The following is a 24,541-nucleotide window of genomic DNA, read 5'->3' as shown; positions in this document are numbered from 1 at the left end:
TTGGTTTGACCAACAAAACAAACGTCCCACCATAGAAATAATTTCTCGATTAATGACATAAATCCTATTGCTATTTAGTTCTTGCTGTGATTATTTTGTGGGGCAATCTTTCGGGGGGGCGGGGGGGTCGGGCTAAAGATTCGCCCGCATGCCCTGCGCAGCCAGTAACGAGGCGTACGTAACCCTAACTTCAGCTGAAGATACAGGTCCCCTGCGGTTAATGGGGTGATCCAAGCTGCGGCGAAGTATTTGTTTTCCTGGGTCCGGTTATCGTTGCATTTTTCTGATGCATTACACGCTGTCAAGACATCTTAAAGCGCTTCACGGGATAGTACTGTAAAGCGGATTGACTGTGTCTTTTACGGGCGAAGCGTGGCATCCAATTGGCACGCAAGAATTATTACATTTCTTTTGTTCTTATTCTAAAAGCAAAACAGCGGTTTGAGGATAGAGATCGCAGGGTGAGAGGAGCCGGTTGTGTCAGATGTTCAGGACAATTCGATGGTGCAGGCGGCTCCCTGGAGCTGGTGCCCAGGACGTTAGAAACTGGCTTCTCTGGGACCTGGTAAACCACAGGCTTCAGCCTGTGCAGAGATGGAGCGATGCATCAGACGCCTCGCTCAGCAAACCCGTGCAGAACCAGGGCAGTGATCAGACGAGGAGGACTTCTTTACGAAACAACTGCTTTCCGTACTCTTCTCTAGCCTCTTGGTCTCTGATTAGCCAACTGTTGCTCGGCGGCAAAGTGGGAAGCAAGCCCGGTCCTTTCATCTTTCCGGGAGGCGTCAACGACCAGCCGGACTTGGATTCGGAAGCGGGAGTGGAGGTTCTGGACGCCAATGACTTGGAGGCAGTGATCGAATATGAGGAGAAAGATCTGGCGGATTTGGAGAAGAGACGAGCATTGCGCCATGTGGAGGGCTTCACGCCTCCTGAGAGCGTGACCCTCCTGCAGACCGCTGACGGGAGCCGTGTTTATGTGGTCGGGGTGGCACATTTCAGTGAACAGAGTCAACAAGATGTGCTACAGGTAGGTCTTTTTGGAGAGACCGGTGTAACTCTATAAGTCTGTTTCAGAAAAAAAGTGTTCAATTTGCTTTCCAATTTATAACAACAACTTGGATTTATATTGCGCCCCTCATGCGGGGTAGTATCCTCGACATTGGCAGAGCATGATGCCGAGCCAGAGGGACGAGGAAGGTTTTCCGATGTGACCTGAAGAAAGGGGAAAAGCAGAGGGATTGAGGGAATGAGTTTTGGGGTGGAAGCGGCTGAAAGCTGCCAAGCAGGTAATGGGTTGGGGAGTAAGCAGTTTGGAGAGGAAATGGGTCGGAGAGATGGGAGGTGCCAGGGTGCGAAAGGATTTGAAGATGAGTGTGAGGATCTTCGAGAAAATAGCTTGGTGAGATAATTTCAGTCCAGAGTTTTCAAGCAGGTAGTTGATGAGTACTGTCCACTGGTATTTCCTCTGTCTCTAAGCTGATGGTAAATGCCCTGTTACCTCTCCCTCCCTCTCTCTCTCTCTCTCTCTCTGTATCTCAAGATGGTGAGGGCCATGCAGCCTGATGTGGTGATGGTGGAGCTGTGCAGTGGAAGAGAAGATGTGATGCTGTTGCCTGAGGACATGGCGCTGAAGGAGGCCCAGTCCCTGAGTCTGTCCAAAATTGGCCGCACGATAAGACGCAATGGTTTGGGTCTCGGCCTGGTTCAGTCAACAATAATCCTGATCCAGGCCAAAGTCACCAAGAAGCTAAACATGGCTCCAGGTGGGGAGATGAGAGTGGCGTTCTCCGCGGCCGAGCAGGTTCCGGGCTGTAGGGTTCTGTTGGGAGACCGTTCCATCGAGGTGACTTTGAGGCGAGTGCTGGGAGCCGTGGATTTCACCACGCTGTACAAAGTGGTTACGTACGACTCGCCAAAGCGACAGACCGCCACCAACATTTCCAAAGCCAGGGTTGAGGAAATGAAGAAGAAGGAAGCGGTGGAAGAAATCCTGGCGGAGAGTCACAAGCAGTCGCCCAGCCTGACCAGGGTCCTGATCTCCGAGAGAGACCAGTTCCTGGTGCACGCCGCTCGGCGGGCAGCCAAGCCCATCCCACTGAAGGACGGGACGAGATTTCCGGCTATTGTAGTGGTCGTGGTTGGCGCTGGGCACGTGCCTGGGATGATTGAAAACTGGGACAAAACAATTGACATTCAGGAGATCACCAGAATCCCTCCCCCTGGGTCTGCGCTGCGATCGATGCAACTTGTCTTCAATGCAGCCATAACTATTCTGTTCTCCTATATTTTCTATCGAGTGTACAAGCGAGTAAGGCCGCAGGGTAACCCGTGAAAGTTGTTGCAGTAAAATTAAAGGTGGAAGTACACTTTATTTCACTGTTGTTCTCAGTTGTTTGCACTCTGGGGGTCACCAAGTCTTAGGCTACAAATCTTCTGGAACATAAGTAAAGAACAAAACGTGGAATAAGGTATGCGTTGCTTGCACTTAGCCACCAGTAACATTCCTGGCTTAACTGAAGCCTTCCAACTTGCTAACATTACTGCATTAGTAGAGATCAGCCCGAGACAAATACACAATTCTGCCCAGGTCGGGACTTTGAATTCACAGTGTGGCGCAGTGCTGAGAGTGCTGCATTGCTGGATCTACAGATCTTTAGATAGGATGTTACATCAAGGTCCATTCGGCCTATTCAGGCGGACCTTAAAGATCCCAAGGCACTACTTGGAAAAACGTCATTCACTTCACGGCTATTTGCGGGACACTGCGAGCGCCAAATGGGGCCGCCCCCGATCTCCTACAAAAATGCACGGTTCGCTTTACAGTAAGTCCTGCCAGTGCTGTGCGTCAAAGGAAAGGATTAGTTATTAATAAGAGCCCAGATCTCGCAAGTACTGCGTCGTTCAATAAGTGAGAATTGGTGATTTGTGGGGGGTGCGGGGGGGGGGGGGGGGGGTATAAGCATGCGGTGTATTACGACGCACGCCGTGTCGTGCGAGCCATCGCAGCTTCGCGCCCATGCGTTTAAACGCGAGCTGCTGAAGCGCTCCGAGACGCTAGCCCGGCGTGAAGGGCGCTACATAAAGGCAAGTTTTCCCGGCAGAGGTCAGGGCGAAACCTCGGGCAAGTTTCCTTACTCCACCCGCGGCCCTAATAATAATAATAATAATAATCCCTCCCCCCAAAAAAACGACAATAAAAATGGGTCATTTTCGATCCGCGACCGTTGTGTGGGGACATTGCTGTGCGCGATGGTTGGGGGACAGTCAACGCCCTGGACAGTGTGTCCTGCGAAGCGCTTTGGGACGTCCCCGGAAGATGGTTCGTTTGTATACATTATTGCTACACCTCTGGCAACAATGTTGCTCCGGTCCGGTTGGCCGACCATCAGCCGCCACTCCCTTTGACCGACGATCAACACACACACACACACACACAGAGAGAGAGAGAGAGTGTGTGTCGCACTATCCGGTCCCCCCCCCCTCCCTTTCCCCCCCAAAAAAAAACAGAAAGACACCGACAATTGCCAGAAGAAGAAGGGGGAAAAAAAACACAACAATGCTCTTTATTATTATTATTATTTTGAGGGGGAGGGAGACCAGGGGAGTGGGTGATGGGGAACTCCGGGAAGGTTTCTGGTTGTGCAGCTCCGGGACGGTGTGGCACCGCTGGAGGGACACGTGAGACAGAGAGAGAGAGTGAGAGAGAGTGAGTGAGTGAGTGAGTGAAGTGCTTCACTCTCCCTCCCGGCACTGGGGGCTACTCGAGGCCGTGTCACTCTCTCTCGGTGGGGTCCCGCGGCTCTCAGCGGTTCGAGCACTCGCTTCACCAAACGATAGCCCCCAAACCCCAACCCCCCCCCCACCCCCCCCCCCGAGATCAATCCCAGGCACAGGTCACAGGGCCAAACCCTGTCCCCACACACACAGTCACACACACACACACAGTCACACACACACACACAGTCACATACACACACACAGTCATACACACACACACACAGCCCCACACACACCCACACACACACAGTCACATACACACACACAGCCCCACACACACATACATCCCCCCCCACACACACACACAGCCACACACACACAGCCCCACACACCCCCACACACAGTCACACACACACACAGCCCCACACACACACACATCCCCCCACACACACATACATCCCCCCCCACACACACACACAGCCACACACACACAGCCCCACACACACACACAGTCACACACACACACAGCCCCACACACACACACATCCCCCCACACACACATACATCCCCCCACACACACACACACAGCCCCACACACACACCCACACACACACAGCCACACACACACATCCCCCCACACACACTTACACCCCCACACACACACACAGCCCCACACACACACCCACACACAGCCCCCCCCCCCCCACACACACACACACACACACAGCCCCCAATGGTAATATTCCCTCCCAAACCGACCACAGCGATAATAATAACTCGGTCACTTGCCGACCCGCCGCTGTCCGCGGGACGGAGGCCGCTGCGCGCAATCGGTTGCCGCGTTACGCCCACGAACACGCAGTCCATTCGCTTTACGGTGGGTTCCGTGCGGCGCTCTGGGACGTCCTCCCGGCGTGAAAAGCGCTCTATCAAATGCGAGGATTATTGTTATTGTTATTAAAGCAGCTCATTTCTAATTATAATTTCTAGATCAGCGCACGAGGCGGTCTTCGTGATGCACCCCGGCCCCTTACACACTGCACACAAGACTTTGTTTAGTGTTCCTGCCTTCATATACAGTCTCATATACACATATATATATATATATGTATATATATATCACTATACAGATAAAAGGCAAAATACTGCAGATGCTGGAAATCTGAAACAAAAACAGAAGTCGCCGGGAACGCTCAGCAGGTCAGGCAGCGTCTACGGAGAAAGGAAAGTGAGTCAACGAACAATACATTTATATATATATATATACATATGTGTGTGTGTGTGTGTGCGTTGCAGAAGGTGGGGTTTAAAAAAAAGGGCTAAATGTATGCATTATGTTTTCATATTTAAGACACGTTGTCAGATGTTTTAATTGCAAGAGTTTATCTCCTCTTCCCCTACCTCTCGAGCCCTGTATTGGAAGTTAAAAGGCTAAAGGCAGCTTGTGTGGCATTACTTCTAAAGGTCTGGGACTGTAAACGAGAAATACCCACCTTTCACCTTTCACCTCAAGAGGAGGGGAGAAATATAAGCGCCAAAGTTTGCATTTGTGACAGTGGCCGCAATTGCATTTCATCTGACAATATGATTGCTGTACTTTGGGAATGATTTAAAGAAAGAGTGTGTGAAAAAAGAGCACCGTTCTGTAAAAAAAAATCTGTTTTGGGGCACTAGAAAGTGTAGAGCTCTGGGACGCTACTCTGCATGAGGGGCACTATATAATTGCAAGTTGTTGTTGTAATTTGTGCTGAAAAGACTGTTTGAATTGTACCAATACTGTATTGTGTAATCTATTGAAATGACTGTATACATGTTTAATATTTATCTTACTTTGTGTTCTGTTCAGGAGACCTGCCTCCTGCTGTTGAGCAGTTAGAAATGGCCAGAACAGCAATGAACCTGGTTCCCCTCGATCCCAGGGACCTGGGGTCTCAGCGATGCCGATTGGGACCCAGTGCACTGGCTTCGCTGGGTGTGAAGCTGGGCTCCCCTGTGCAGGTCTCAGTGCTGGGAGGGAGCGCACTGTGCACTGCCTGGCCGAGGACCGACCTGGCAGATGGCTTCCTGCAGCTCGACACCAAGTGCGCGACTCGGGATTTGATTGGGAAACCCTGCAGAGGTGTGAGGGTCAACCTGAGCCAGTTGAAGGCCGTGCCCTGCATTAAACTGAGAGCCGTTCAGGTGAAAGTGATCGTTAAAGACCTGCATAGCAAGAAAAGAGCCGAAAAGACCCAACTGAAGGAGTTAGTGAAAGACTTGCTCAGGAACGTGTACCTTTGCCCCAGGCATGTTGTTGCTGTGACTTTCGATGCTCCTGTAGCGTTCATTGAGATTGAAGGAGTGGAACCGTCTACACACGCTGCCGGTCTCCTGACCTCTAAAACAGCTGTCAGGCTCATGGACATTATCACTGTGGAGCATTTCAGGAGCATCGACTCTAAAGCCCCGTCGCTTTGTCTGGGTGGGATGGACAATGTTCTCCCTCCATTGAAAGAGATTCTGAACTTGCCTTTCCATTACCCCAAGACCTTGGCTACATTGGGCTTGTCTTGCCCCCGAGGAGTGTTATTGGTGGGACCCCCAGGGGTGGGGAAGACCTCGCTGGTGCGCGCTGTCACAAGGCAAGTGGGATCGCGGTTGATTGGGATCAGCGGGGCGGCAGTTCACGGAGCCAGGCCGGGGGAGAGCGAGGGCAACCTGAGAAGGATCTTCCAGCAGGCGAGGGACTCAGCTCAGGAAGGGCCGTGCGTGCTGTTCATCGACGAGATTGACTCGCTCTGCCCTAGAAGAGGCAGCTTGGGCAACGCTCCCGAGGACCGCCTGGTGGCTCAGTTGCTGACGCTGATGGACGGGGTAGGCAGTGAGAGTCAGTTGGTTGTAATGGCGGCGACAAACAGACCCCAAGCCCTGGATCCTGCATTGAGGCGGCCAGGACGGTTCGACAGAGAGGTTAGTGTAAGGTACATCAGACGCATTAAACGTTATAATGATAGTAGTCCTTGCATTTGGTGGAGCACTGGAATTCACGTCGGAAGGACGTCTCAAAGTGCTTCACAGGATTTACTGTGAAACGGAATGACTGTATTTGTAGGCAAACAAGGCAGCACAATTGCACACAACAATGTCCCACAAACAGCCATGAAACGAATGACCAATAATGCACAGTCATAAATCCTTACCAATCGTACAGTCAATAATCCTTGCCCTGTTGAATGATCCGTAAATCTACAGAGTGCAAGGCTTTCTAATGCTACAGTTTAACCAGTGAGGTAGACCAAAAAAAGGAGTCGACAAATTCTTAGTCTCCTAGCCCATCTGTGTTTTTTTTATTTAGTTGCCAGACTAGTCTTGTAAATTTAGATTGAAATCTCCGGGTTCTGCTTCCCATCCCAGGTGTTTATTGGGGTCCCCACGCTGGAGGAACGTCGGTCAATTCTGGAAACAGTCGGAGCAGGGATGCCTCTCACCCGTGAAGTTGATGTGCCCTGGTTGGCAGAAGTGACCAGCGGCTATGTTGGTGCTGACCTGGTTGCTCTGTGCCAGGAGGCCGCTATGCAGGCAGTGAGAAGGCGATGCCAGGTACATCCGCTAACCATCAGTGAAATTGGTGATCGATTTGAGGGGTTTAAAATGATGAGGGCAATAGACAAGCGAATCGGAGCATGGCTCTTCCCTCTGGTGTGAGAATTCCCAAATCGTAGGGATGGAACAAATGCTTTGCCAGGTAGAGCGGGTGTCTCCGGGGAAGCCCCCTATGTGTCACCTTGACCAGTGAGACCTCGGCTTCGATCACCTCGGAGCCAAATGAAATCGGAAACGATTCCTAACGCAGATGTTTAAATGGATTGGATTGAGTACCTTCCCGGTCTGTGCGGCCAGCACCTCCGGGAGGAAAAGTGGTGCTGTGCCTTTGGAATACAACACAATTCAAATTTACATTTATATAGAAAATGTCCCGACGTTAACCCGTCCAGGATGTGTCTGTGTCTGTGTTGAATGTTCCTGGTTTGTAAGCTTTAAATGACGGTTTCTGATCCCGTGATGTTCTTTTGGGAGGGAAGGACTCGGCAGATCCTGAAATCAGGCCAACAGACTTCCGCGAGGCTCTCAGGACGGTGCATCCTTCATCCCTGAGGAGCAGCGTCGCTCGCATCGACTTCCGACCCATCCTTTGGGAAACGATCGGAGGCTTGGAAGACGTTAAATTGAAACTGATGCAGGTAAAATGAGCTGTGGTTATAGTGCGCTTTCTCTCCCTTTCGTAGGTAATAATAATAATAATAATAATCCTTGCAGCGCCTTATCACATCGTTGAGACATCTCAAAGGTTCACAAAATATATTGTAAAGTGGATTGACTGTATATTTGTGGGTGAAGCGCAGCAGCCAACTATTTTGTTATAATAATGCATTTCAAATGAGGAGGATGCCTCAAAATGCCTTCAGTGTGAAGTGTAGTGACTATTTTGTAAAGGGAACGGAGCAAACGGAATGAGTGCTGAGCCTGGGTTATATAACGGTTGGGTACAGATCATCAGGTCTATGAGAGTCACTTGTTCTGTGTGACACCTTGGAATTTCCTCTCCGTTTACAGTGTATCGAATGGCCAATGAAGTTCCCAGATGCATTTGTGAGGATGGGCCTCACTCGCCCCAAAGGAATTCTTCTCTACGGACCCCCAGGTTGTGCAAAGACCACCCTGGTGAGGGCAGCCGCCACTAGCTGTGGCTGCTCCTTCCTGTCGCTCAGCGGAGCTGACCTCTTCTCTCCCTTCGTCGGAGACTCTGAAAAGATACTCGCTCAGGTAATTCACTTTGGTTTGAGAGAGACGTGTTCCAGCGAATATCTGGATCAGGGGCGTCCATACTTTTGACTGCTGAAGGCCGGATGCGGGATTTGAGAAATATCTGGAATATGTTATGCTGATTGGCCAGTCCTGTTTTCGGGCAGAGCCTCAGCCCCTGCTGAACCTCAGGGCCTGCTCGTCGCCTCTATTGGCTCGTTGGACAGTGAAGTTGGGAATGGTTCGCGGGTTGGATAAAATCATCCACTGGGGCCAGATGCGGCCCGCGGGCCGGCAGTTGGACCACCCTGATCTGGGGCATGAGGGTTGGACCAACTCGATCGAACCCGTCTCGCTCGCGAGGCGAACGCACTAACCTCTCCGCTACTGGACTCCACCACAGGTCTTTCGGCAAGCAAGAGCCGGAGCCCCAAGCCTCCTGTTCCTGGACGAGATCGACTCCATCCTGGGATCACGGTCGCGGGACGCCAAGGACGGGCGCGGCGTGCACGAGCGAGTCTTGTCTGTTCTGCTGAACGAGATGGACGGCATTGGGCTGGCAGTGACCGAGAGGAGGGGCGCAGGCCGCAAAGGGCCTCTACACGAGGGAGGAGGCCAGCTGGCAGAGGCGAGAGACGATGCCAAGGTATCAGATAGGACGCAGTCTGCCTCGGGTGTCTTCGTGCAGAAACACAATCTGCTGCTGCTTTGTCTTGCGGGTCTGATCGGTTTGAAAAAACGCTCTCTGCGTCTTCCTCCGTCCCTTTGTTTTGCTCTTCACCTCTTCCCTCCCCCACCAGATCGGCACCGTTAAGCGCTCCCGAGACACTGCCCCACGTAAAGGGAGTGAAATAAATGCGACTTGTTGTTGTTGTTGCTGCTCTTCAGTTGGAGTTTCAAGAGGTTTGCAACAAAGACGTTATCGTGGTGGCTGCCACCAATCGGCCCGACCTGCTGGATGACGCCTTGCTGCGTCCCGGGAGATTTGACCAGATTGTCTACGTTCCACCTCCTGATGAAAACGTGAGCGTGCGCTCTGTACGGTAATGACTGTAATACGGACTCTGTTATCACCCGGTGGTTTGAGGTCCATGAAATCAGACCCTGTGTTAAAACGGGTCACGTGTTTTTTAAAAAAACTAAAATGGCAGCCGGTGAACATTTTCGGATCACTGCGCAGGGAGCTGACAAACGCCCTCGGGAGCAGCTCCACCGGTTGCTGAGACACCGCTAGATGCCGAGACGCTTTCTCTGCTTGACCGGGAATCCAGCCGGCCGGCTATCCCTGGGTCGATAGGAAGCGAAGCGCGGTGTAATAGCATCTAACTGTATCATTTGGGCTGCTGTGTCTCGACGTGTTAATGTCCAGTTGTGGTGCAGGCAGTCACCACCAGATCGCAGCATTAACTGTCTTGACTTCGATCAGTAGGGCTCACTCCCATTGCACAACCTGCTTCAGTTAGGACCGCCCACCATCCACTCTCTTGATCGTTCAGTTCACAGTAATGTTTGCATTTCCTCCTTATTACGCGTTGGCTGCTTTTCAAATGGCTTCCACACCTTCTCTGGAGGGGTAGGGGGAGGAGGAAAGGAGGACCATTACCATTTGAGTTTGACTTACAATCCTGACTTTATTGACGTCCTGCCAGGTTTATTAATAAAGAATAATAATAATAATAATAATCATCATTGCAGTTGATCTAGCGCCTTTCACGTCTCAAGAAAGCACTTTACAGGACTCACTACACCATAAAGTGTAGTGACTGTGAATTTTGTAGGCGAATCGGGTCTCTTAAGTAGAAACGTTGTCGTTGAAGCAATCTATAAGAGATGCTAACACATCAGTGTCCATTGTGGGTCAGGTTAACACAGAATGGTTACCTCACCCCCCCCACCCTTTTGTTATTTTCTCCCCAATTCTTCTTTTGCTTACTAAACGCAGAGTTTCTTTGTCGCTCTTCAGGCCAGAGTTTCCGCGTTGAGGATCTTCACGTCCGTCACTCCGCTGGGTGCTGACGTGTGTCTTCAGGAGTTGGCGAGGCAGACCCCAAACTTTTCCGGAGCCGATCTGCAGAGCCTGTGTAAAGAGGTAAGTGTGTCCCGCCACGGTTTGAGGCGACCGTAAACCGCTCTCCCATCGCTACCTGTCTGTTTAAGTGGTTATTGCTGGGTGTCGTTTTGTCCTTGTCTTGTACGTTCATATCAAAGCACTGATCCTTCAGAAGTGAAGTCAAATCAGGCTGCTGCTTATCCTGTACAGTACAGGGTGTTCATAAAGTCCTGCTACCCCCATGTATTCACTGACTCAACAACTGAAACATGTGGAAGAATGATGATAATTGTATCCAGAAGTACTTAATTGTAATTCAGTACAAGTGTATAACTGTATTCAGACGTCCAGAGGATGGGTGTGTGTGTGTGTGATGGTTGTGCCATAATTTTTATGGCAGATAACGATCGGTGCGATATCTTCCGTCACGTGGATGGAGTGAGGTGGAAGTTACTGGTATCGGACATTGTTACGCTCGACTCATCTGAAACAGTGAATAAAAATCAATGTAAGAAAAAGGGGGTCGCAGGACTTTGTGAACACCCTGTACATGTCAAAACACTTGTAACTTGTGTTGCAAATGATAACAGGAAGCCGGGCAGCTGCATCAGTCAACGTAGAGCTGAGAGGTTCTTTCCACTTGTACCGACTTAGCAACTCAAACCTCAACCTTGTCAGACCGCAATCCGTGATCGAGCGCGCAGCAGCCAAGTAATATCCTGTACCTGTCTGGTTAGCCTTGTCGGGGAATTCAGGGTGTCTACAAAGTCCTGTCACCCCCTGTTACAAACGGTGATATGAGACTATGGAGGAGCTGAAACAAGTTGTCAAAGATGCATTTGACCTCGTCACTCCATCCATGTTACGGAAGATGTTATATATCTTTCTTTTGTTTGTATGTGGTTATCGACTGGGAGGGTTTCAGCGCTGGGGAATGGAACATATTTAGCGCACATGTTGTCAATGCTGTCAACCTTTCGCAACCGTGGTCTCCTGCTTCCACCACTGCTTCCTTTGGTGGCCAAGTCTCCGCTGCCTCAAAACTGCTCCCAATATTCACAGCAATATTACAGCATGTTACAGCACACGAACAGGCCCAACTAACCTGCACCAGTGTTTATAATCCACACAAGCCTCCGAGCATCCTCTCCTGTTCCCTTTGCTTGGCTCATTCTCTCCCTCCCAGCAAACCTCTATTTGAAATGTATCTCTTTGTCAGCGCATTCGGTCAACGTCCTTAAATCCCTATCACCACCACAAAGCGGCTTTCGAGCTGGTGATTCTGCGTGAGTGGCCTTGATACAAGTGCAAGTCATTTGGTGTTGAGCCCACACAGTGTAGGTGGAGCATGCACCAGATGCACCATAGACTCTCACTTGCCTGTGAGTGATGAAAAGCTGGGAATAACTCAATACTGATTTATCCCTTTCACCTCGCTGTGTGACTTACCTGGAATTCAGACGATGGTGCCAGGGATGGGGTGGGACGGGGGAAGGGAGAGGGCATCACAAACTGAATGAGTTGCGCCCCCTCTCTTACGAGCCATCGATCTGAATGCCAGGCAGGAACAGCATCCAGGCTGCGCGTGGGACTACCCATCGAGGTTGTGATGTAGATGATGGCTGATATATTTATCTCTCGCTGTTAGCCCTTGTTGTAATTTGGTAATATGTGATTGCTCTCCCCAGCAGCCTCTTACAATACTTTCACACAAATTTCATTCCTCAGCCTGAAATACACCTTACCTCTCTGTCACCAGACTCCAGTCTCATGACTACTCTGATCTGTAGAAACCTAGAGTGTTGGAACCGTAGATATAAACCGAGCGCTATTCAGGGGTTATTCTTTTACAGGTTCTAACCTTGATGGGTTTTTTTTCAGTGTGTTGCATTCTTCATGTTTGTTTCTCTCCAGGCACATTTGCTTACACAGAGCAGCGGCTCCCAGTCTGTAACCAGCCAATAATAATAATTAATAATGCTTGCTTTTGAAATGTTTCCCATAACTTCTTAAATTGCTGCGTTGGTATTTTCTGCCAAGAGCAGCGAACGTCTATTTGTACAAGCGGCAGCGAATTTGCCAAAAATCTGATCCCAATAACAGTCATGAAAGGATTGGGTTTCATTTCAATGGTTTAAATCTGGAGAGTAATAATAAATAATAATAATCCTTGCGTTTGATATAGCGCTTTTCACGTCTTCTAGACGACTCAAAGGGCAGAGTGTGTTGGCCAGGACATCGGGAGACAATACCTCTCTTTTCAAATGATGTCACACAATCTTCAGCAGGCAGGATGACAACAACAACAACAACAAAATTACATTTGTATAGCGCGTTTCAAGTCAGGAGGACGTCCCAAGGCGCTGGACAGTCATGGATTCTCAATTTAAGCATCTCCGACAATGCAGTGTTCCCCCTCCACCCACCCGCTTCCCTGGCACTGACTGAGCTGGAGTGTTGGCCTGGATTCCAGCTGAACATTTAGGGCTAAAATTACTTCATTGGTCTTTGCCTTTTGTGACACTCCTTTTTGTTCTTCACAGGCTGCCTTGCTGGCTCTCCAGGAGAGTGAACTACAAGCTACTGCTGTCAACCGCAGACACTTCCTAACCTCTCTTGAGAGTTTTAAACCCACTTTGACTGATGGGCACCTGGATTTCTATTGCAGTTTATTTTCCAGCAAGAGAACCATTGCTGAGTAATTAACACGTAGACACTCTATGATGACTTCGCGTGGTGTCTCTAATGCACGGTTGTATCTTCCGCAAGTGACAACCCTACTGAAGAATTTTGACTTGGCTGTGAACATAAGACACCTGTGATTTTACATTGAAGTGGACAAAAAGGCTCCGTGTGTCCTTGTAGTATTAGAGGACAGAGATTTTTTGGGTAAAAGTATTACTCTCAGAATGGGTTCAGAGGAGTGGTGAACATACAATACAAAATTACATTTGTACAGCACCTTTCACGTCGGGACGATACAGACACATGCACACGCACACAGACTCAATGGGAGCAGAAAAGAGTGGAAACTGAAAAGGATTGGGTAGCACAGAGCAGTGGTTTCTTGCGGCTATTTGTGCATCAGACACTCCAGTGCAGTGCTGGGTGGGTTTTGCATTGTCAGAGATGCCGTCCTTAGGATGAAACATTAAATCAAAATACTGTCTGTGCCTGTTCAGGTGCACGTTAAAGATCCCATGGCTTTATTCAAAAAGAGAAAGGGTTTCCTTGGCCAACAATCCCCCGATTAAAATTAGTCACTCTTTTTGCGGGACATGGCTGTGAGTAAATCGGGTGCCAGGTCAGCTTACAGATACAAAATAACTGCACTTTTACAGTGTCTCCTTTAAAGTGCTTTGATACGCTTTTTCTCCCAATGTGAAAGGTGGTATATCAAACGTGAGGATTATTTTGTTTTTAGTAGAAACCCTCCCTTTACCTCTGGCTACTCTCTCTCTCTTTCTCTCTCATATCTTGTACTTTTGTGTTTGTTGCTCAATGCAGTCCTCGTAGTTTCTGATGTGGGCTGGGGTGAGAGCCTTTGTTCTCATGTTTATCCAGATAAAAAACAGATTTCTGTAAAATATGCCTGTTACATTGCTGCAGGCACATCTGCTTGTACTGTAACAAGACAGACTTGTACCTTTGAGACGCACGTTTTCAGGAATGTGTTCACCACGCAGGCAGCTGATTCCTGTGACCAAAGCGATTCCAGTCGAGAAATAATTTTCTTTTTTGCCTTTGAACCTTCCTAACTTTGATTAGTTAATATAATAATCCTTACATATGATGTAGCGCCTCCTATGTAATTTGGTCACTCAATCCATGACTGTTTGTGGGACATCGCTGTGGCCGCATTTCACCCCCTAAAATACACAGTCAATTCACTTCACAGTATATTGTGTGAAGAGCTTTGAGATGTCTCAACGTCCAAAGTTGTCTGTCTATCCCAAGCATACTACACTCAGCATACATCATGACCCAAATACTGCATCCCATTCTTCAATAAAGGTAAGAGGACAGTTTTATAGCTCAGTTGATGTTTGCTTAATTGGTTCCGTGACCTTGATCTGAACGTGTGTGATCAGTGACTGGCCCAAGGACAGAGTTCCCATGAAGACGTGTTCTCTGGTCTAAGCCATAGACACCTGGGTGTCTGTCTGTCTGTCTTTGCCTGACTTACACAGGAAGCTACATGTTCGTATTGCACAGTGGAGTGCCCAGACAGAGAACCCTATGATTGATTTGAGGATATTTATACACACGCTGCAAGTGATTTATACGAAGAAAAGCAGTCAGTTTCATTTTCTTTAAAATGCCAGCACGTCTTGCTTTTATAACCAAATGACAAAATGATAGATGAAGTTTCACAATATAATTTGCAAAGGAAATGACCCTTATGAGCGTCATAAGGGTCAATTTAATCCAAAGGGCAGTTTTCAATCGTTCTTAAAGGTAAACGAGTAGGATATACCATATATATATAATAATATTCATATAATGTGCGGTGTAAGTTTAATATGCCCTTTCCCTTCACTAGATTGGCTTTTTTTTAAAATGGTAGTTTGTGTATCTTTCCATTTTTTTTTAAAACTTGTACTCCAAGCCCATTGTTTTTCCTGTATCATCATATATATGTATATATAGTAACCACTGCGTATCAGTTAACGTGTCCATAAATGGGCTAAATTCTGCGCGTTAAGATTGACCTCGATTCAGTGATACGCATTGCTTTGGAAATCGGTGCTAAATAAAACTCTGCCTTTTTAACCAAAATCCCTCCCCAAAAAAAAAACAATAATAAATTGGTCATTTTCAATCTACGACTGTTTGTGGGACATTGCTGTGCGCAATTGGCCGCCGCGTTCGCCCACAAATATACAGTCAATTCACTTTACAGTGTGTTCTGTGAAGCGCTTTGGGGCGTCCTCCCGACGTGAAAAATCCAATGCAAGGATTATTATTATTAAAACGAAGCGAGGTGAGGGTATTTTTGGGGTGGGGGGGGGGGGCGAAAGAAGTAGAAAGAAGCCCTCTAGAAAAAGGGGAAACGTTTTGGCCCACGACTGCTTGCGGGTCACTGCTGCGCGCAATCGGCTGCCGCGTGTCGCCCGCGAAATATCAAAACGTATCAAATGCAAGGATTATGATTATTATTATTATTATTATGTACTCTGTGTATGTGTGTGTGTGTGTATCTGAGTCGCCTCACCCACTGGGTCTGTTATTGTACGATTCCAAGCACGTCCAGCAGGAGGCAGAGTGACTGCACAGCACAAGGCAACATTCATTGATAAAACTCAGGCTTTGTGTGTGTGTGCGTTTGAGGATCTTTGTACAGTATCGATATTAATAAACACTGTTTTCAGTGGCTGTGAAGTGTCTCGACTACGTGACTTGCAACACGTCCCACCCAAGGCTGATATAACCTATAAATATCAGAATCAGGAAGCACAGCTCAAGGTTGTCATCTGAGAGAGAGAGAGAGAGAGAGAGGTGAGAGCTACACAACCGAAGTCACATTTATTTACATCGGGACCGAATTGGTTCAAGATAATTACAGTTTTCTTTTTTGCTTTTAAGTTCTTTCTTTCGCTGGACGAACAGAACAGAAGTTTGATGCTTCAAGTGATCATTTCTTTCGGGATTCTTTAGGATTTTTTTTTTTTTTTTTTGCATCACCTGGACATTTTGTGCTCACATAAAGATGACTGGTATATTTCAAATGATCATGAAGAAGAAAGAGGTAAGGGACTATTTAGAATTTTTCATTTGTTCCCTATTTTTTAAGTGTCTCCAAGTTTGCATTGATATTCTTTCTGTCTGTTTAATGCAATGACAAGGAAATGTATTCTGTCAACTGAAAGTTTCTCTGAATGCACCTGTGGAATCGAATGGGGATTTCTACATGTTTTGATAAAATTAGATGGTTAACATATAGATATATATGTATATATCGAGAGAGAGAATAAAACAGGTTGTTGTTTTTCACAGAGCTGACCCAAGAGAATATCACCTAAAACTGGGACTGGCTCTTTAATACAGGGGACCCAACACTTAAAAATAGCGGAAAACGACTCAAAATTACCTGGAACTGCAGTAGATATGAGTTAAATTACCATTTTTTTAAAAAATTATATTTTTTAAAATTATCTGTAAAATATTTAAATATGTTTGAAAATATCTACCGTGTTCGCAGATATCTTCCAAAATAATATCAACCAAGTGATAAGGCTCTGTGTTGAATGCAAGGCTTATTATTAATAATATTATTCATAATGAATCAGTAGTATGGATTAATAATAATCATTGGTGATTATTGTTGTTATTATTATTCCGCGGTTCTCGGCTGTTTTGAGTCGTTTTCCGCTGTTAGGGATTTAATAATAAATTGACTACAAGTTTATTAAATAATAATAATAGATCTGAAACTTTGCGGCCGAATGGCCTCTTTTTGTGCTGTACGATTCTATGATGGGTAAAAGCAAGCCCTGCACTCTGCTGCATGGATGGTCATTGACAGCCTGGGATCAAGGATCAGGGGGTCAGTGGTCGACAGTGATTTGTGTGTGTGGGAGAGAGAGGGTGAGACCGGTGGCTGCTGTGGGACTAACTGGATGCCTCTGACCCTCTCTGTCTCTCTCGCAGCTCATCCCTATAGTCGGGCTGATGCTCTGTGCGGCCACGGGAGCCACTTCCACCGCCATCTACTTCCTTCTGACCAAGAGCGATGTCATGTAAGAGCCGTTTTCATGAATTGTAATTGATACCCAATAAATTAATCCACAATAAACTAATGCACAATAAATAATACCCAATAAACTAATGAACAATAAACTAATGAACAATAAACTAATACCCAATAAACCAATACCCAATAAACTAATCCACAATAAACTAATCCACAATAAACTAATACCCGATTAACTAATAACCAACAAACTAATACCCAATAAACTAATACACACTAAATAATATACAATAAGTAATACTTTAATAAACTAATGTACAATAAATTGAAACACTCGCCTATCGATCACACTTGTTGCCACTTATACTACAAATTGATCCAGTTTTCTTTGTTACTTTAGTTATCTAGCAATCACCCCCTCCGCCTCTCCCTCCCCCACCTACGGACACAAGTCCAATATTTCCCAGTTCCGGGTAGGGCGGGTCCACAACTAACTAATGTTTTTTTCATTTGCATTTTGCGCATGTTTTTGTAAGACCTTTTTGCCACATGAACTTCCCAGAGCACAGAATTCTTTTTCTCGCTCCAACCCCCCCCCCAAATTGCCAACTGTGATGGATTAATAATCATCACCCCAATCACTGCCAATTCTCGGGATTATAAATTGCAATATTTATTTACTCAGAAATGATACGATTGTGTTTTTCTCTCTTTTTCATATAATAATAAAAACAGTTTTTGCTCTTGTCTCAGAATCGATAAAAGAAATAATCCAACTCCATGGGAGAATATCGATCCAACCAAACCTCAGAAGGTACTGACTGCCACATTCACTTACAAATACACAGTCACTACAACAACAACAATAACTTGCATTTACACAGCACCCTTCATGTGGGGCAGTGTTCTGGAGCGCTTAACAGTGAAAGAGCCTAACCCTGAGACAGGGAGATAGGGGAGGTGACCACGGTTGAAGAGGAAGGTCTTCAGTAGTGATCTAAAAGAGGGGAAGGAGCGGGCAAGGCAGAGGAAGGATTGGGGGAAGAGTTCCAAAGCTTCAGGGCGCTGAGGGCACGAGGGATGAGCAGGAGACCAGAACCAGGCGAGGCAACGGGTAAGTGGAGTGGGGACAAAGCGGTCAAAGAAGAGCCAGGGAGTGAAGGGGTTTATAGACGAGTCACTACACTTCACAGTAAAGTCCTTGTGGATCTGTGCATCGCAGGAAGCCTTGCATTATTTATACATGTTTTTGTTTCTTCGATCTGTCGATTGTCAGGGAAACTATCGCTGTGCAATCAGTTACCTGACTCGCCCCACCCCTGGGTGTTTGCAGGATGATTAAAAATTAATGGAAAAAAAACCTTGGGTGCCTCGCTGCCCGTCATTTGTCTCTCGCCTCTTAAAGGGAAATCGTCAGAATTGCCCATTTTCTCTCCAGCAGGTGTGTAATTGGTTTTCCCCTTGGGGCCCACCATTTGTTCTGTTGTGTGTAAACATCACCTGCAGCAGGCGAACAAGATAGTATCAGACTACATAAGGATACGAGGAATTAAAGGGAAGATTGGAGGGGACAAACAAATCTTTAGGCAGAGGTAGTTGGAATATGGAACTCTGTTACACGATGACTGAAACAACTTCCATCTTTTCTATATGTAAAAAAGATAATAATAATAATTTTGTCATTCAATTTGACATCTGTTTGTGAGACGCCGCTGTGCACAATTGGCTGCTGCGTTTCACCCACGTTTTATACAGTCAATTCACTTTACAATATATTCTGTGAAGTGCTCTGAGACGTCTCAACGACATGATAAGGCGTTATATCAAATGCAAGGATTATTATCATTATTATTTTAAAAGGGAATTTGCTAGACTTCTGAAAGGAGAGGTGTTTAAAAAGCGCCCGGTGTGGAGGGCACTACATAAATGCAAGTTGTTGTTTTGTTGTATATTAAACAGCATGGGCGGAGGGTGTGGGAGAAATCAGAGGCACAGACATGATGGGCCAAATGGGATTGTTGTCTATGATCCTGTACTATATGCCTGTGTGTTGGTTGAGAAGCCGAATGAGCCTTTCCCTTGTGTGTCTTGTTCTCCCACAGCTCAGGACCATCAGCCAGGAGTGGAGGCCTTTGGAAGAGCTGGAGATGCTGAAGAAATACAAGTGAGCGAGTGACCTTGCTCCTTGACTTGGCGCCTATCAATCTCCCGGAATCATTTCTGCACAAACTCGGTACTGGAACAGTGTGCGGAAATGCTTCTGGTACATTTTTAGGACTTTATCCCAAGAGCTTCATTCATCCTTCTCAGTCTTAATTTCCCCTTGGATCCAATGCCAGTGGCTTCGCTCCACAGTTAAAGCACGTTGTCTCGTGGACCAATGGGTTCTCTCTGATGATAAAAACACGTTTCAAAAGGAAGTGTCTTGTTTGTGGAAGATTAAATGGAAGATTTAACACTGTTACAAAGTGTATAAGTTCTTACATGCTGTAAAAAAAATGACATATATGTATATATGAGAGACATAGACCTCTGTTATTAAACTTGAAAATTTAATTTAAAATGTTTGTTTTCCATTAAATGTTTTCATTTAAGGTTGGCGATTCATCTCAAGACATTGCTGTGCACAAATCATCTGCTGCACTTGCCTATAAATACAGAGCTATTTACAATGACTACAAATTACAGCTCTCAGAAACATCTCAAAGTTCATGATAAGGCCCTGAATCAACATTCAAGGATTATTATTGTTGTCATCTCATTCTGCATTGCAGAAATTGCAAGACTTTGAGCTCGGAGACAATTTGGAGTCAATCTGTTCATTTGATAATGCAAACAGTATGAATTAAGAGGAAATGAGAAAATTGACTTTTGCAATGAGGTCACACTTCCTCTGGCTTAATGGTTGTCAGTTCAGAAATCAGTCTGATCCTGGCTCCTGCTGTGGAGGATGTGCTAATAGATGTGGAAGGTACGTGGCCAATTTCTGCCTGGACTCATGGTTTCAGTGGGTTCGTATGTCTATTTGAATCTGATCAGAATACAAGCAAATGACTAATGTGTCCTCAGGTGACACTCGACCAAACCTTTTTCCCCACCCCTCAATTCCTTGGCCACTCCATATCTCTGGACAATTCTTTCAGTGTTTAGTTAATCTTCAGTAGATGATCGAAGGCACGGTCAAAGAGGAAGGTCTTCAGACGGGTATTGAAGGAAGCAATGGAGGGGGTGAGGTAGAGAGCCACTGGGATGGAGTTACAGAGGGTACGGGCAGAAAGGCTGAAGGCTCCACCGCCGATGGTGGGGCGGGCAGGGCAGGGCGGGTCGGGGGACGTGGAGCAGGCCAGTGCCTGCCGAGCGGACAGGTCGGAAAAAGTTTTAGTAGGTCGCAGAGGTAGGTAGGAACAAAACTATGGAGGACTTCAAAATTGACGAGAGGATCTTGAACTCAATCACACACCAACACTCCTCAGACCTGTCCCAGCAAAATTTCGCAACAAAATTTTTGCCGACTCATACCAATTCTGCATTTTTTTAATAACAGGGTGTGGTTAAGGCCGGCCTGGCTGCTGGTAAACGAGAGTTTAAAAGGTGAACCAACCACCAAACAAATAGTCTGGAAAGTGCATCACATTGCAGAAGTCTGGAATTTCCACAAATGACTCACTGAGCCATATGCTGTCGCACTGCAATAATTTCAGGCAAAAACATTCCTGCTTCTTAGCACAACCCACTGGTATAATTCTATTTCATTCCCATCTGTAGGAATGACTCAAGGTCCTAAGCTTAAAGTGATTAATAAACCAAAGAGAAAGAGGGAGAAGATATTTTTTCTTGCACACAGAGGATTATTAGATCATGGAACGCCCTGCTAAAATATAAGGTTGGAGCAGAAATCCATCACAGCTCTTAAAAGGGGAAATGTATGAAAACAAATATATGTACACATACAAGGGACTAAATGGGTTAAAGGTGAGTTGGAATAAATGAGAAGCTTTGTCACAGGGCCCTCATAGCCTCAAGCAACCAGGCAGCTTCCTTATCGCCTGTAAAATTATTTGGTTCTAGTCTCTGGAATGCATTGCTTTGCACCCTACCTATAGCCCGGAGCAGAAAACTGACTGAGGATGGTCATGGGAGCAGAGATGGTTCAAGTCTCTTGTTTCTAACCCCCACTTCTTCCCAGCTCTTCTTGCTCCTGAATTGTTGTCCTTCCTTCTTGGACTCTCAGTTGAGACTCAGCAAGAGGGAAGAAGGAACAAATCCCATTTAATATATTAAGGTGTTGTCAAAAAATTGAGTAGGTGTTGGGTCAGCAACATGTTGCACAGAATGGATATGGATGGGGCTGATTAAAAGGGATTAAGTGAATTAGACACAAATCTTGTTGATTAGTTTGAGATCTGCCCTGTGAATAATCCAGCAACAGGCTTGTCTTTTGCCAAAGGGCTGCAGAAGTAGAAAGTAGTTTTACATAAAAATAGTGCGGCTCGCAATCTCTCTGTCTCTCTGTCCTATGTTTTCAGAGCTGTGAAACCACCATAAACTGACAAGAGTCTGAGACCCAGAGTGCAGCACACTTGATGTCTTGGCCACAAAAATAGTAATAATCCGTGCATTTGATACAGCGCCTTATAACGTCGTTGAGACATCTCAAAGTGCTTCACGGAATAGACTGTAAAGTGAATTGACTGTGTATTTGGTGGGCAAAACCCAAGATATACAGTCAATCCACTTCAGAGTATATCCACCAGTATATCTACAAAAAAGTCCCCAATGGAGACCAGGGAACTAGATGTGCCAGTGTATAGATTAACCGGCAACACGAGACAACACCCAGGGAGCAGCAACGGGAAAGGCTGCTCTTTGTTATGTAACTTTCTCATTCCTCAGGCACCAGCCTTGCACAACACGGTGATAGTCTGAAGGTCATTATTCTGTACTGAAAGGTGTATGCGTGGGCGAGTGCTTCCCTCAGTATATCTGCAGATCTCTGTCTGTCACGAGACGTGGGTGGAGCAAAGTATATCAATTTCTGGTAATGGCTGGTTAGAAGCCAGTAACATATTCATGGCGTCACTGTTACTGCATTTCGAAACCAATCTATCATCTGAACTCAACCCTGCTCTGTAGTAAACTACGGAGATACTTTCACTCTACATAGATGTATGGACCTCAATATGCACATAGTGGGACACAGGTAGAAACGTGGACATTTTCTGCACAGATGGGAATATCAATTTGATCCACTGCGTCCGTGTCACTGCTCTCCTTTTTTCTTAATCACCGTATTTTAATATTGCGATGACGATTTAATAATAATAAAAATCATCGCGACGCCTCAAAAGCGCTTCACAGAATATATTGCAATATGGAGTGACTGGGTGTTTTGTGGGTCAAAATGTACATTTGTATAGTGCCTTTCACGTAGGGAGGGTGTCTCAAAGCACTCCACACAGCTGCCCGGGAGCCCCAACTGTGGGTAACCCCATTTTCCAGCCCTTTCCCCATATCCCTTTACTTAATGGTTCTGCTGCACAGTTGCTTATCCAGTTCCTTACTGATCCAACCTCAACATCCACGCACAGTTTCATGTGTTTATGTGCTGCTGAGGATTGCACCATGAACCAGAACACGTAAGATTCCTTTACGGAAAACTTGCGTAAACTTTCTGAGGTTTGGGTCAAGCATTCTCACGCTGGGCTGCACTGTGAGATCAGATTGGAAATGTTTATCTGTGGAAAGGATTAAAGCACAGCCTCTGTGTTAAAGGCTCGAGAGCACAATTCTCGGAAATGCTGTGAAACCCTGGCTTGAGCCCCAAACCACATACACAGGAAGGGACACACACCCCTCCAACTCGGATAAGCCTGCTAGAGAGGTTTACAGAACAGCGGTTAGCGGGCAGTTTAATGAGAACCACTCATCCCTGCATCACACCAAATGACTTGGACTTTTCTGGGTCTTTGGAAGGAGAGAGCATTGCTCAGTGTTGTGGCGCTATCTGCTGGCAGCTCTTCGGACTGCAGATACTCACCTTTATTTGGTGACAGAATATTTATTATTGGTTTCCAGAGCATCATCATAATAATAATAATAATAATCCTTGCATTTGATAAGTCACAAAAACTGAATAATTCATATACCCTGCCTGTTCAGGCGCTCGGTAATACACTATTGGAATACAGAAGGGAGTTTATTATCATTCGTTCATTTCATGCCAAAAGATCTGTCCTTGGTCTGATCTGAATATTCACCACAAATGGAGAATCTTCTACAACAGCAAAAGCTTACCCAACTTCAATCAACAACAACTTGCATTTGTATAATGCCCCTGATGCAGGGTAGGATCCTAGAGCGCTTGTAATTAAACCATCACATTTACAGTTCACCAGTTCACCCCCGTAAAATTTGTGGTCATCCAAAGAAATGCACTGGCTATAAAAAGGTGTCAGCAATGTTACTATGGTGTCAAGTACTGTAATAGGTTGTGCGTTTCATATGATTTGCACCATGAGTTCACTCTTGACCATGTGATAAGGCGCAAAATCAAATGCAAGGATTAGAAGGATTACTATTGACCAGCGAACGTGGGAAGAACATTAAAAACCCAGGAAAATATAGAGATTCCAGGATTTCCTTTTCTCTCAGCCCTCCGAAAGTAACAAAACTTGTAGCAATAAACTCCTTTTTCTTATAATAAAAAATTATCTTAATGCATATCTTGTTTGGAATGGGGTTAAACACCATAAAGATAGGCTGAGTTGATTGCATGCTCTATGGCACACAATTGTTCGGGTGCGGGTGTGAAATGTTATCTGTAGAAAGGATTAATCAGAAACGTGCTTTTTTTACATCGCCTTCTCACATTGAAAAGCAGTTCACAGGTAATGATTGTTTTAATAGGTGAATGCAGTAGCCAGTTGAACCAGCAAAGTTCCCCCAAAGCAACCATAAAGTGAACCATCAATTAAACTGGAGGATTGTTGGCTCAGAGCCCTTTCTCCTTTCATATAGTGTCAGGGCATCTTTAATGATAATTCTTATATCTGATATAGGGTCTCATCAAGTCTTCAAAATGTCCAAACAAGTTTGGGGGAAAAAGCAAGAAATTGTGATTTGATTAGATAGGGGCTGTAGAGAGGTTTGAGTGAGTTTTGATTTCGCTCAAACTCCCATTCCCATTGTAATTCTAAGATTAAAGGAACATTCTGTTCACACTGAGACATTGCTATAAAGAAGCTTTGAGCAAGTTAATTCACTCGTGCTGCATGAGAGCATAAGGGTCAGGGAAA

At 46.1% G+C, this 24,541-nt stretch overlaps 3 protein-coding genes across 4 annotated transcripts; all 3 read left to right on the top strand.

Annotated features, from left to right (window-relative positions):
- Window positions 1-106: 106 nt before the first annotated feature.
- Window positions 107-2,374, top strand: LOC103186619 (traB domain-containing protein-like). The gene is made up of 2 exons (XM_007905780.2): window positions 107-1,030; window positions 1,544-2,374. Exons 1-2 carry the CDS (start codon window positions 485-487, stop codon window positions 2,333-2,335), a joined length of 1,338 nt encoding a protein of 445 aa, XP_007903971.2. The 5' UTR covers window positions 107-484; the 3' UTR covers window positions 2,336-2,374.
- Window positions 2,375-5,592: 3,218 nt separating this feature from the next.
- Window positions 5,593-13,690, top strand: spata5l1 (spermatogenesis associated 5-like 1). Its single transcript, XM_007905768.2, has 8 exons — window positions 5,593-6,669; window positions 7,114-7,299; window positions 7,782-7,940; window positions 8,314-8,523; window positions 8,906-9,148; window positions 9,391-9,525; window positions 10,466-10,591; window positions 13,096-13,690. Exons 1-8 carry the CDS (start codon window positions 5,599-5,601, stop codon window positions 13,252-13,254), a joined length of 2,289 nt encoding a protein of 762 aa, XP_007903959.2. The 5' UTR covers window positions 5,593-5,598; the 3' UTR covers window positions 13,255-13,690.
- A 2,149-nt stretch (window positions 13,691-15,839) lies between these two features.
- cunh15orf48 (chromosome unknown C15orf48 homolog) lies at window positions 15,840-19,805 on the top strand. Of its 2 annotated transcripts, XM_042343124.1 has the most exons (5): window positions 15,840-16,051; window positions 16,139-16,301; window positions 17,204-17,292; window positions 18,000-18,060; window positions 19,349-19,794. In XM_042343124.1, exons 2-5 carry the CDS (start codon window positions 16,263-16,265, stop codon window positions 19,412-19,414), a joined length of 255 nt encoding a protein of 84 aa, XP_042199058.1. In that variant the 5' UTR covers window positions 15,840-16,051; window positions 16,139-16,262; the 3' UTR covers window positions 19,415-19,794. The 2 variants fall into 2 exon arrangements, with proteins under 2 accessions (XP_042199058.1, XP_007903946.1); XM_007905755.2 differs by having other exon boundaries at window positions 15,840-16,301; window positions 19,349-19,805.
- The last annotated feature ends 4,736 nt before the right edge of the window (window positions 19,806-24,541 follow it).

The sequence above is a fragment of the Callorhinchus milii genome, unplaced genomic scaffold, assembly GCF_018977255.1.
Source record: "Callorhinchus milii isolate IMCB2004 unplaced genomic scaffold, IMCB_Cmil_1.0 Scaffold22, whole genome shotgun sequence".
Taxonomy (NCBI): domain Eukaryota; kingdom Metazoa; phylum Chordata; class Chondrichthyes; order Chimaeriformes; family Callorhinchidae; genus Callorhinchus; species Callorhinchus milii.
Note: the sequence above shows the minus strand (reverse complement) of the source record. Positions and strands in the feature narration are given on the sequence as shown.